General features: G+C 44.0%; 1 protein-coding gene across 2 annotated transcripts in view; it reads left to right on the top strand.

Moving 5' to 3' along the window:
• The first annotated feature begins 1701 nt into the window (after positions 1-1701).
• Positions 1702-14074, top strand: part of mxi1 (max interactor 1, dimerization protein) — a 31321-nt gene continuing 18948 nt past the window's right edge. The window contains exons 1-3 of one of the 2 annotated variants that reach the window (XM_070856499.1): positions 1702-1930; positions 4278-4380; positions 8786-8815. In XM_070856499.1, the coding sequence (XP_070712600.1) occupies positions 1702-1930; positions 4278-4380; positions 8786-8815 (362 nt within the window). Of the gene's footprint in view, positions 1931-3576; positions 4049-4277; positions 4381-8785; positions 8816-14074 lie in introns of those variants that run through there. The other variant, XM_070856500.1, reaches the window with a different exon arrangement.

Here is a 14074-nt window from a genome sequence, read left to right as displayed (position 1 = left end):
CGTGTGACCTGCTGAGCTTGTGACCCTTACTGAGAATGAAAATATCATGATAAAACCTAAAAAAGACCTATAAAAACTGCACATGCTATTTATCTCTGTTACATGACCTGTCTGTACTTTGAGGGAAACTGAAAGTTACCCTGAAGCCATGCGCTACAGGGGGCAAATGCAACCCAAAAAAGCACAGCCTACAAAACTTCACCCAGTAACCTAAAATGAGGAAGCTGGCCTTAAATCCTAAAGAGGATGTAGCTGAGTGCCTTTTAAAGTCTACTCGTTTTGCCGATGTCCTGGCGGTGGCACCTTCCAAACTCCAAACAGGTCTGCTTAAATGGGTTTCCTTCCTCTACTGCTACCCCTCACTGAGGGTGGAGAGGTGGGTTTAGGGGCAGGAGGGACCTTCAGAGATTCCCCTGTGCGTTGGACTTGAAAGTTTCTGTCTCTGTGAACTTAACATCAAACGGTCATGGGCTGCTGCTGGCTCTTTGAAGTAGCGGGGGTTGAGGGTTGTGGGGGGGGGTATGAGAGCTGAATACAGGCCTCAGCCTCGACATGTTCCGGTTCCAAACGGACTCTGCCGCAGTGCAAAAACAGCTCAGCTAAAGGTCTTCTGAGAATGGCACAAGATCAAGGCGAAGAATTTATCTCTCAGTCACCATTCCTGTCACATAATGAAGGATCTATAGTCTCACTACGGTGTCATACTACACCGGGTTATAGTAACTTCCTCTCTTTCACCTTTCTTCCAGGCTCATCAGTGTTTTTATTTATTTTAAAAAGCCAACTTGGTTTTGCAGTTTTACAGGCTTAAAATGGCTAAAAAGCAAACACTCAACCATCACATGTATGACCTGCTGCTACTTCAGCCAGATTTGCTGCTACTAGCTACTGCTGCCATAATACTACAGTAGCATTACAACCATCGCTGTTCCTAATACATCATGGCTAATGTATGTGAAGCTAAAATGTCAGAACGAAAGTCAATTTTTAATGAAGTGGCATACTTTACAAGTGCAGTGAAACCTGAGCAGCTATTTCCAGTAAATAGCTCACTCTTCACTACCAACTGTAATTTCTAGTTTTTCAACTTCAAACAATGTAGCCCGAATGCTGTCACTCTTCCTCCTGGCGTGCAGAACAAACCCTTCACTGTCACTTGAATTTTCATTCACTTTCATTTCCTATTGCTGTGCTACTGCCTAAAGTGTTTCTGAGGGGAAGACCAGTGGGGATCATAATATACCAAACTTAATGTACCATATGATTAAAACACCTTCTGTTAGTGTGACCACTGCTACTAACTCCATCATTACATTGTACTTTTGTACGTTGTACATTGTACTACCATAGATGGAAACTCAGATTGTGTATAAGATAGCTTACTAAACAGTGCAATTTTAATATCACATCAACAATGAATTAGTATTTTTATTTGTTTATTCTGCACAGGCATGGCAGAGAATGTAGCGGATGGGCACAAGGACCATGCGGACTCCTCGGGCGGCGGGGGGCCGGGCTCTCGTTTTCCCATGCACCACCATCTACTGACATTGGCCACCGCTCCACATTAAACACCCCGCATTCATAAAAAAAGAAAAGAGGAACCATCTGACAAGAGCAGCATCCACTGGTAGCTGCCTCACTGTTTACTGCGCTCAGCACGTCGCCACATCAGACGCCACAAACACAAAGAGGAACAAAATGGCCAAAAGTGAGAGGCAAAGGAGAAGTTTGAAGAGTGAGGAGTTCTTCTTTGATTCCGAGGCGTCTCTCTTGGATCAGCAAGATTTCGAGATGTCTAGTTGCCCTTTCAATGACGTCTTCAACTCCAAAGACTCCCACATGGAGCAGATCAACACTTTTCTGAAAAATGTACAAGTTTTGCTGGAGGCTGCTCGGTTTCTTGAGAGCGCCGAGAGGAAGGACGGAAGTGAGTGTATTTGCGCTGCGTTTGATCCTTTTCATTTGCCTCTGAATTTCAGGAAAAACAAGACTTCATTGTCAACAGACTCAGACAACAAAGGGCTGAGTTCATTCAACTAAGCACCACTGCCTGCTACCAGCACTGCCTGTGCCTGCACCAGACTAATATGAGTGATATACTCACTGCAGTTATAGGAGAGTATAAAAATATTCGCGATCATTTCTGCTGGACTATTTTTTTTCTACCTGCATTGTCTGCATGTTGGGCACTGTGCGCCGCTTTGCGCCTGCACAACTCTCAACCCGCGATTCTGTGCATTTTCCAACAGCATAGATAAAACAATATGACATAATGATCGGGTGTGTGGGTGTGCATGCTGGCCACCACTCCGATATGATAAATCTGACCACATTGCAGCGCCCTCCAACTCAGTTTAGGATGATGTCATTGTGCCCCCGCAGACTCGATCGAAAAAATCTAAAACTTTATGGATAAAACATAGAGGACAAAACTGAATGATGAATCGGGCATTTCTATATTAGAAATGTCAGATCTGGCTATTAGATTTGCTACTTTATAATATCTAGTCTATGAGGCATTAGGCAACTCGATATAGGGTTCATTGCAGGTGGCATGGTTTCTCAAATTGCGAATAGATGTATAATTAATAGCAGATCATTTTTGACGTATGCGATTTTAAAAAACTTTTTTTCTTGCAAAATCGTTTCCTTTTAGTGAGTCATGATTCAAAGGTGCTGGGAAACAAGCTGTTGCCGTGCACGTCTGTCGACACAGGGCAGATTTGTGCAGAAAAGTCGAACAGATGTGCTGAAGCTTGTTACTTTGAGTCACATCACCCAGTATTATAGTGTAACATGGGAATTGTGCAGCAGCAGATCGCAGCGGCACAGCTCTTCTCTCGCTTGTTTGCTTCCTGCTATTTGTGGGCGTGCCGCACTGGTTTCCACATGGCGCAAAGCTCCTTTGCGGTTGGTCGGCTGCGAGCTCAACCCTCGACGCCTGTCAAAGCCCTTAGCCAATCAGGCGCCCGTTCGGTAGCTACGTCATGTGTTGCTGGGCCTGGCCTCAGCCGGCAAGTACACCCCCATGGTCCCGGTGAATCATGGGACTTGTAGGGGCTTTTTGCCGTGAGATGAGACTGAGAGTAATGACTGTGATTGGAGAGGACAAGTATTTGTGTTTGCACCATGACATGTCCGAAAAACCGATCTATTCATAACTGATGGCCTAAACTGATAATTTAGACAGTTTTTGTTTGTTGTCTTGTCGTAAATTAATCCACGAACATTCAATAACCTCGATGAAACTTTGGATAAATAATAACCACCATATTATCTCTAAATAATGCCTGTTGACCTGTGGAGTGTGCTGTCCCACGCATCATACTCATCAAACCGACCAGCCACAATCACAGTTAAACCGTGATCTAATAACAGACGCCCGTATTTGAGAAATAGCAATAAAAACAGGCCAACTTGTGCAAATAATGACTATTGTGCACGTTTGAGTGTAATTTTAGAAACGGGCTGAAAGACTCGTTTTCCCAGAATGCTCCGCGGTAGGACGGCCTCTCAGCCCGGTCCCCGCCTCTCAGCTGTGCAGCTAGGTAAACAAACAGGAGGGGAGAGCAAGCGAGCAGCAGCAGTCACTTTGCTGGCTCTGGGCTCCCTCGGGGAAATTTTGTATAGTTTATATCCATTTTTGTAAAAAATAATATCGTGTTTCCTACAAACTTTTAATACTTTGATACACTGGTTTTGACATTTTCTAACAACGGACCCTGGCAAGGATTGGCTGTAGCTTGCCAGCGTGGAAACACAGGGTTTTTTTCCCCCCCCGTCTCCTGTCGACAACGGCTGCTGATGAGCCAGCGAGCACACAGAACAAGACAAAACACGGCGTTTTTTATTCAGCCTAGTAATAACCGATGCACTGTCTTCCCCGTGTTTAAAAGCGACCTGCCGTGGCGAAGCTAGCGTTACGTTAAAGTGAAGATAGCCACCGTTAACGGCAGCCAGCCTCAGGGAAGAATGACGGCTGTTCAGCTAATCAATATCCAGCGGTTATTGGAAGCTGCGGAGTTTCTAGAAAGGAGAGAAAGAGGTAAATATGTGTCCAAATGTGCGTGGAGATGAGAAACAAGTATTTATCAACAAACGGTCGGTTGTTTAACTAGGTAACGGCTGCTGTTTTATGTACGGAGGTGTTGTTAGCTCATTTTGTCCGGCTAGCTACAGGTAACACACACCTGCATGCTGACGGTTGTGGTATATGGGTGGAGAAAAGTGTCCAAACTCGGCTGAATGATAACCACAAATGTTTCTCTCAACAGAGTGTGAACACGGATATGCTTCGACATTTCCGTCAAATCAGAACACAAACTACCAGAGGCAAAGAAAATTCAGAAATAAGAAGTTCAGCAGTAACCACAATAGGTAAGAAACTCTCTTTCATGGTGCCATCCCCCGGTGAATTATGGGTGCTATTAACGCTGCATGTATTTGCTTTCACTGACAGATGTGTGTGATTTAAACTGTCTTGTCTTTAAACGTGATGTATTGGGGTGAGACAGCGTGCGATTAAACACGTTTTATGCCACCGCTTTATTGCAACGCCTGGTAAACAAGCGAGCTGTCATCAAGGGGTGAACACAGTAGCTGGCAGCATTAGAAACACACTCTCTTAAAAAAAAAAAAAGAGAGAGAGAGAGAAAAGTCTGCATGTTTAATAAAAACAAGACGCAGATACGTGTTTAATACAAAGGTGCACATCTGACCACACCGCTGTTTTGTTGGCTTGGGGGAGGGGGCAGCACCATCGGCTCTGCTAGCTTTTCATCAGCTGATTGTCAAACGGACTGCAGTGGCTGAGGTTAGGGATCGTTGGGAAAGTGACGGATCTAAAACGAAAAAAGCAATGTGTAATTTGCATGCATTCCTCACACTCCTGGTTGGATAAACCCATAGGCTTTTGCTGTATTTTAAAATGAGGCATTTTTGTAGGTTGTGGAGGTTGTCATGCTGCTTTTTTTCCTGTGCTAAATTTATTCTACACTGTGGGAGAGAGGGATAGTTTTGTCTTAAGCCCTAAAGGGGGAAAAAGCTGCTATTTATGGCCAGTGTTGTTTGCAGACATCCAAAGGTAAATACATGGAGCCTTTTCAGGACTAATTATGCTTAGAGTAGCCAGTAATTTGATGTAACACCCTTTATATGCAACCATATCTGAGAAAGACACGCAGGTATGCAATAATCATAGTTTTACTCTTTTTATATGTATACATACAAAAACATGTGTTGGGTAGTCTATTCTGTTGTGTAATACTGATAATCATATCATTAGCTGCCACAAAGATTAAGGCCCTTGTCAAGCACAATACTCTTACCGACGACAGATACTTGCGTGTAGTAGTAGCAAAAGCAGGTGAGAATCTCTCGAAGTTAAGACCCATTGGCATTGTGTTTTTTTTTTTTTGGTGCTAGGCTGCCTACATTAATCTGTCCATTGACAGTCATACATCAAACGCAAGCCCCACGCTCTCTCTCGCTCACTCTCTCCGTCTCTGAGCCTTTTAATATTAATGTAAGAGCGGGCCACAAACAGGAACTGCGCATTACTCATCATGAGCGCAGAACGCTGCCTGTTCTGCATGGCAACAGTCATGATCAGATATAGGTCTGTGGTCGTATTCACAAAGCTTCCAAAGAGTTGGTACTAGTAGGGAATTTCTTCATGATTACATAGAAGTGATGTTTTGGAACAATATCGTCATCAAAGTATAAGGAAATCCCGAACATCGTCTAACACAGCTCCTTAGGCGAACAACTCTGTAGGAGCAGGAGAGTGCACTTTTAGAGAGACTTTCATAAACATGAGAGAAAATGGCAGCTCAGAGAACGATGCTCTCTACAGAGACTCAGTGAGTTAACACCATTTAGCATGTACCACCATTTCTCAGCCTGATGTTGTGATGCAGTTTATTTCACTCCCACTGGAGCTGCGCCTCACAAACTAACAAAGCAGCATTATTTGGATATCCCCAGTGCTGTCAGGGTCATTGATGGGGCACAGGCCTGCGTCATTACTGGTCTACTTTTACACAACAGTCCTATTTATGGCCTGCCGACATAGGTGAGAAATTAATTACACAAGTAAGTCAAGAGCCATTTTCGCCACCTCGCTATGTCAGATTACAGATGTCCACTGAAGCAAAGGCACCGCGCATCAGCCAGAGAGGTTTGAACAAAACCGCTACAGATCACATCGACGTCATCTTCCATGCGTGTGTCCTGAATGACAAAAACACACGAGTCAATCACATGATTGACCAATGATGGGGTGTAAATGAGATCATACTCTAGCTACACCTAAGTCATATAAATGTTTTTGTTCATTCCTCACTTTCCAAAATTCATGTTAATTATAATTACATTATAATGATTAGAATAACGGTAAGAGTGCATTTTCTTCAAGTACAATTTGCTGTCCGGCCCTCGCTCGCTCCAGCTGTAGCTACCTTCTCAGTAGCGTGTTGAGGCTTAAAGTGATGGGCTTATCTGACACTGTCCTCTCTTGCCTACCGTTTATAGCAGGGTTGCTTTATCTCCTTGACCCACTCTGTGCATTGACATGCACACGCGCATACGCACGCAGATCTACAGAAGCAGTTGTATGTGGCCTTGAGCCAGTTTATAATCTGTATTGCACTGTTGCTGAGCTCCAGACACACAGATATCTGATTCAGGAGGCAGAGTAAGAGGTTTGTGATGATAAAAGCCTATGGGAAAGCAAACTGACTTAAACTGATCTCTCTGAATGTGAGGCCATACTAAGATATAGTGTGTGTGTGTGTTGCTTGATTGTGGGGGGGCTTGGACTGAGGCTGACCTAAGGCCTGTCTTGTTAATAGTTGGTTGGTGTAGGTGACATCAGCATTGCCCTGAAATGGACTTTCAGTTATAAACTTATTTCTCTATAGGAAAAATAAGCAGGACTCTGACATGACTTTCTTCGTCACTGTCTGTATTATCATGTTTTTATCTACCATCATTTGTGTCCCTAATGACTCTCTGTCCCTTGATTTCCACTAGACGTGCATTTTACATCATTCTTAAAGAGTGACAAGCAGCCAAAAAATGGACAATATTACACACATACACCAAATCAGATTGAAATGAAATGCTCAGAGTTTGGAAAAGATTACACATCGGGATGAAGGTTTCCAAGCAACACAGACAGAGTGCGAGCACACTGACAGCTGATGACGCAAATTATCCACTCCAAAATATTCATCTTCTGTTAACAAAACTATTGCTCTGACTCACAAACAGTTACAGAAATCAATGGGCCCACTGCAGTTACAGTGTGTATGTAATAGCCTGCATGGAACGCAAGACTATGACTATTAGTTTCCCCCACAGAGAAATCATTTCGGAACGGTTAGCTCGTTGTTGAGATGGCATTTTAGAGGGCAGCAGTAGCCAAACAGAAGAGATCGAGCTGCTGTTGTTTTATCAGTTTTGTGATTTTTATGTGTGACTGGTTGGCTGATGCAGAGCGCAGCCATGCATGGCCACTACAGGGTTGTGGAATATATAAGTTGAAACCTGTCAAGAGCACGCGTGCGAGCACTTAGGCTCTCACGGATTTTCAGGAAATATTCCAGGACAGCTCACTTATGAGCTCTGTGTTTTGATGTGACAGCAGCCACTCAACCTGGCCGTAGACCATGCCATGTTAGATCTAATATACCGCCACAGTTCACTTAATATCCAGTCTTGCATGCCCAACTACAAGAAAAGTAATGTATTCAAATAGAGACATATGGTGTTTTTATTGGTGTAAATAATTAAACAATTAAAAAATGATTTCATCTGAGCCAGTGCCAAATTTTTACAGACTGAGCTGCTGCCTTGGACAGTCGGTAGTCCCTCTGTCTTATCCTTCTCTACTTCCTTCCTCTGCCATCCTTATCTCCCATTTCTTCCATGTTTCCTGCTTCCAAATTAACAAGATGGCAGTTTTGTCAGCTGAGCTAAGTATTAAAAGAGAAGATAGACGAGGAAAGCATATTGCAGTATTGATAACCCACAATATAGAGAAGTGCTGTGTACATGACCCAGGAGAGGTTGAGTTCATCACCTCCCCCCTAAAACTTGTGTCCCTTGAGGCGAGACGGAGTGCACTGTACGTGGATGGGAACTTGGCCATTTAAGCATCAGGAGGAAGGCTTGTCTCCCTTCAGTATGTTGCCACACAAAGAGACTCTTAGGAACCAGCTGATTCACTTTACATTATTAACAGAGCACTGAACCCTCACTGCTGCATGCTCAGGGTGGCTGTATGTGTGTGTGCAGGCTCACACTTGCCCAGCTGCACACGCTCACACACACACACACACACACACACACACACACACACACACACACACACACACACACACACACACTCTCACCCGTGCACAGCGTGGGCATGTAGCTTCAGTGTCACACACATACACACACATCCTCCCAGAGAGTTGCTGTGCATTATTGAGGAAGAGGCTGTATAATGCCACAGCGAATGGCTGGCTGTCACGTTGAAGTTGCTGTAAAAGTCTCCAGTGCACTGGGCCTATAGTTGGTCTCATTTGGGATTAATTAATAAATGAATAAATCAGATTTGACAGCGTAATTCACTGTGCCTCTCTTGGCCACTGTTTGTCTAGCTCACATAGTTATTATCTTACACTTTATTTCCCCGAGTCCATTGACTTTTTAAGAGGAACAGATACTGCTGGCCTGGTCTTTGCTACTGTACATTTGCTCTTTATTTGACAACTTCTGTTTTCTGTCTTTGCAGGTCCACACATAATGAGCTGGAGAAGAATAGGTGAGTTGGCATTAAAATTTCAAACCATTTCACTTGGTAATCATAGAGCACTTCCTGTGTGCACATTCACACTCTGCCCTGACATGAACAACTGCATCATGCTCCACTTTTATTTTGCCCTACAACGTTTTTGCCCTTCTTCAAGGAAGCACTTTCTCTTCAACAGGCCCTTGAAACCAAATGTAAGAAGTGAAGGACATTCCCTCCTCTCTTTTCATCTCCCCATTCCCCTCTCTTTTGCACATGCACCTTTTCAGAGTTATGCAACAGTTTGGCTGCCCAGCTAAGGGTTTTGAGTTACACAGGCAGGCAAAGGTGCATGCCGGCGCACAAGAGTCAAAAGTTCAGTGCTTGTTTTGATGCAAAGATGTTTTTTGATTGGTATGTAGTAGTGGCACCAAAGCCAGCCCTATATCTGTACAAAATGTCCTTTCAGTAGCTTTCTAGTGAATTCTATCTCTGCGATGTAGATCATATCTACAGTGGAAGAAATGTGGGGTATTCAGGGAGACCTTGACTTGTGGTGGTTTACCACACCGTCTTCTGAGGAGAGCAAACTCTGGTTCCTAAGGAGCCCTTATCAGATTGAGTTCACCACCCACATAGTGTGCATGCCGGTGTTTATGCTATGTGACTTTGCAGGCTTCAAGAGTCAAACTGCAAAGGGGTTTCTTCGACACCATAAATAAGAGTGGCTAGACTTGCAGGATTTATGTTAAATGAAAACAAAAAAATCTTGCCTTCCATTTCATTATCTCCGAGGGCGTCGGTACAATGAAAGGATGTGGGAGGCAGGATCCATTCAGTGTAATTACTTATCACCTCGGCCTGTTTTTCCCTGGCAGCCTCTCCTAAAAGGATGGGAACATTGGAAGGAGAGGCGTCCAGTGAGTTAAATATAGACAAGAGTTGATGTGTCATCTTGGTGCTCATATGCGATGCCACACAAGGCCAGCCGGGCGAGTGACTGGCCTCGGCAGATTGCGGCAGCCATGCGGGGTTGCATTTTTTTCAGTTTTCAGCCCACACAAATCCATTTCAAAAAAAGGTGCCGGCTAACATGTTTCTTCCTACAACACAGTGCGAAGGCTGTTTTCGTCACTCTTTCCACATTCTTACAGCCAGGCACTTTGTAGTAATTCCTATGGCCATGTATGGCCTATAATTATCTCTGCCAGTCAGAGCAGACTAGTGTAATGCCTGTAGATGTCAGAAAAGAGGGGATCTGTGCTGGCTTGGCTCCAGATAATGGCAGGAGATAGTTTGATTGAGTGAAAGGTACCCACTCATTTTTTTGCATTCGAAAGCATTTGTTTTTCGTGAGCGTGTTTTCATTCCTATCATGAGTAAAGCAGCCACTGAAACTTGCATCCCCTGCCTCCTCCCTTTCCCGGCCCCGTCATGCTGGTCTGTGCAGACTCAGAGAGAGTGCAGCAGCAGAGCAGACTTAGAACAGTCTGTCATGTACCACACCACTGTACCAAACCCAGATTTTGACACCCTGTTCTTTTTCCCTCACTCTTGTCTGCGCTTTCAGATCGACAAAGTGAGCGTGGTGTTGTTGCTTAAGTAGCTGACCAGTACATGGCTAATTTGAATTTCCATTAGCAAAGCCAGAGGGTAAAAATTGAAATGGTAATCCATCTTTTTAGAAGCACACTTAAAGTCAGAATCGTTTATAATCCCCCCTTTTTTTGCTAGCAGTTAATCCAATTCCCTTTAAGCACATGCCTCACTGTAAGATATATGTATCAGGCATAGTTGTTCACCCAAGTGTGTCAGGCTTATACTATGATTCTACAGCAGCGGCAGCTTTCGTTCCATCTCAGCAGACTTCCAAGTCTTGTAAATTGGAGGCAGGTCTCTTGTAGTCCGGTGCTTTTTTTCCCCAACACTTATCAGCCCTGTTTATCAGCCACTGGCGAGACTATTTGCCTTGCATGGCTACCACAGGTCTTGATAACCTCTGTGACGAGTAGACTCATCATGACAGCAGAGTCCACGGGACGCGGATAAAAGGGGCCAAAAGAGAAAAAGAAATACCACATTCCAGATGCTCACACTGCGCGGTGGGACCAGATAACGCGGTGGCTCTGCCGCTTTGATCATGTACCTCCTAACAGCGCTATTTCACTGCCGCATGTCACTACTAAATTCCATTGCCTTAGTAGGGTTTAACATTAAAAGGCTTGTATGCCCGCATGTTGCAGTTCCACTGCTTTAATCTCACAGCCCTCCACTTTTTAGTTCTTAATCATGATGATAACAAATTCCCCAGCTCAGGTTAGTTGTCAGGCAGTCTTTGTTTTCCAGTATACAACTATGGTATTCCGTATGTCAGAGTTTAATCTGTTGTTATTCAACCAGTTGTTTTTCTTCCCCTCTGGATGATGAGTCTGTTTATGGATAATCAATAAAACAGGCTTTTATTTGCTACATTAAATCCACAAGAATCGCCGCTTATCACTTACCTTCCTCCTCCACTGTAACCTATTCATTTTAATATTGTTTATCAAAGCCAGGTTTATAATACACACAGCACATTATTTTTCCCCCAGTGCCCAGGCAGTGGAAGCAATATTAGCTTTTCCGCTTGATTCTTTACGAGGGGAGTTGGGCAAACAGTGTGGGTTAAACACCTTTCAGTGTGTGCCTGTGGAATATTAAAAAGGCTCAATCTTGCCCATTAGAGTTGGGAGCCTGTTGTCCTTGGGTGGCATGTAAGAAGCATCTGTGAGGTCTGCCCTCTCTGGATTTGTTTTGGCTCAGTGGTATGTGAAAAGGTAAATGAAGATAGTCACGCTTCATTTACAATCAACTTTGGATTGTTGTTGGTGTTGTGACTGTCAGTATGTTCACTTTTAAGTGTGTGTGTGAGAAGGCACCTCTCTCTTACTGTGAAGCACATCTCCCTGATGATGAACATGTACCTGAAGATGGTTGATCAAAATATTATTTAAATCACAATATGGGCAAATGAAATTTATTCAAATCGCAGTAGCTGCATTTTTTTTTGAATAAGGTTAAACGTGTCACAATATTATAAATGAAGCATTGTGGTGCTGCAGAGGTGCCCCGGCCTACAAATCATATTTCCCTGAGGTAGCAGCGCATGCTTGTTTGGTACAGATCTAGGCACAAATCAGAAATCTTTTAATTAATTGTGAAAATTATATGCAAAAATGACTGAAATCTCATATCTCAATTGCAATATCTGTCCATTTTGCACAACCTTCAGATTTTTGAGCTGATAGGATAAATATTATCCTACTATCTTATAGAATAGAACTTTTAGACCTACAAGCCTTGAGCTATACAGTAGTTTTAGTGACATGTACTCCAGGCAAGACAGGAAAACCAACCATTGAATATCACTCGAATAGGTGTCACATTTTTCAAGTGGCACATGTCTCTGTTGGGATTGAAGCCCTTGATGTATTTCCATTCTTTCTAAGCAGTGGGCTATGAACTCAGTACTGTTGTTCCAGCGCTGGGGTTGGATGAGCAGTCAAACATGAATAAGCCTGGGCTACATTTTCTCTGGCCGTGCTGACGCTCCATGAAGAAAGCCAAACTGCTTCACCATTCTCTCTGTTGTCTTCCCAGTGAGTGCAACCTATTCTCAGGCTTTGCTGCAGGGCCTAAAACTGACTGGGACCATTTGTTCTGACCAACGTGACGACTTGTAAGCTTTTCTTGGCTCAGAAAAGCGGCTTAAGGGACTTGATCTTTGGTCTGGTGAGCGCAGCTAGAGCATGCACACACGTGCTGGGACACCCCCCCCCACCCCAACCCCCTCTCCTGCTCCCACAGGCCACCCGGTGCTAGTCCTTAATGGCCTAGCTTGGCTTTGGCTTAGCTAACGACAGTGTCAGAGGACGAGGAAGTAATTGACAGGCTGATAGGATGAGCTGAGGGATAGGTCAAACACACCTGACTAAGGGAAGCCTTGAGCAGCACGCAAGCCTCATCCACACTCCCACTGTGTCAGTGTGTGCACTGCGAACATTTCCGCCCTGTAATTAACGCAGTGAGACATGAGCCAGTATCTGGGTGGGGCAAGCCACCACAAACAGTCTGATGGTGACAGATTGTTGCTGTGTCTTGAAGTCTGCCTCTTCCGCCAACAAGTGAGGCTGATGCCCGTCTGTAATGAGGCTATAATCTGTTTTAGTTATATTTTTTGTAGTTAGTTAAGTTGGCACATGAGATAGTGAAAGTACCTTCTATAAGATGTGCTCAACAGGAGAGAGCCTACTCCTTTTAACCAAGACATGATCTGTGCGTTTTCACTTCTGCAAGTTGAAAATGAGGAGGAGTGAATTGCCCTTCATTGATTTACCTTTCAATTGCACCTGCCTGCTGGGTTGCCAGGTTTCTGACAGTAGAACATGTTTCATGGATTGGTTCTCTCAGAGGGCTAGTCACATACCTTTTAAAGAGAAGCGCTTGCCTTTAACATCCAGAAATGGAAAAATCCATAGGCCTAGGGAGAAACAGTGGATGTGAAATAGACCAGTTTTCTATCTTCCTTTTCAGCCAAATTGGCAACAAGGGGGACAAAGCACTACTTAAGGATGAGAGAAAGAAAGCAATGTTTGCAGGGTTGGTATCCTGTTCATATAAGCTGGACAGTTACTATAGCTGCTTCTTGCAATAAAAATGTCCTAGTAAAGAAAAGTGAGCTTGGTGTGTAGTTTTTTCTTTTTTTATATGAATGAGCTCATTGTAGCATCATTGCATCTCTCATTTATCAGGATCTACAATCAATTAATCTGTTTTTATATGCAGTAATGTCAATATCAAATGCTATAATTTGAGATTGCTATCAGCTACTAGAGACCCAGTGAGAACATTGATTTAAGGATCGCAGACCTGCACAGTCCTGTCGACACATCCTTACATTCCCACTGGCTCGCTGTCAGACGGTAGAAGACAGTGTAAAATTAGAGGTCAACATTGTTTGCCCCACATCTTCATCCATTCCCACATAGATGCTCTGTAGACAGGTATAAAAAGGCCCCACACAGGGGATTGGATGTCAGCACTTGAAGGCTCACCCATCACTCCGATCCCGTCTCGCTCTTCTGACCCTTGACTCATGTTATCTTGGCGCCTTCTTGTTGTGCCCTTATCCTGCAAAAGTGCATCCGCACAGCAGTCTGTGGAGGGACAGCGTAACCAAACGGAACAAAGCCGGAAGGGCATACGGGCTTAGTCAGCAGGCTCAGGCCCGGACTGTCTGGGCTTGTTTACATT

This window comes from Pempheris klunzingeri, chromosome 3, assembly GCF_042242105.1.
Source record: "Pempheris klunzingeri isolate RE-2024b chromosome 3, fPemKlu1.hap1, whole genome shotgun sequence".
Taxonomy (NCBI): domain Eukaryota; kingdom Metazoa; phylum Chordata; class Actinopteri; order Acropomatiformes; family Pempheridae; genus Pempheris; species Pempheris klunzingeri.
Note: the sequence above shows the minus strand (reverse complement) of the source record. Positions and strands in the feature narration are given on the sequence as shown.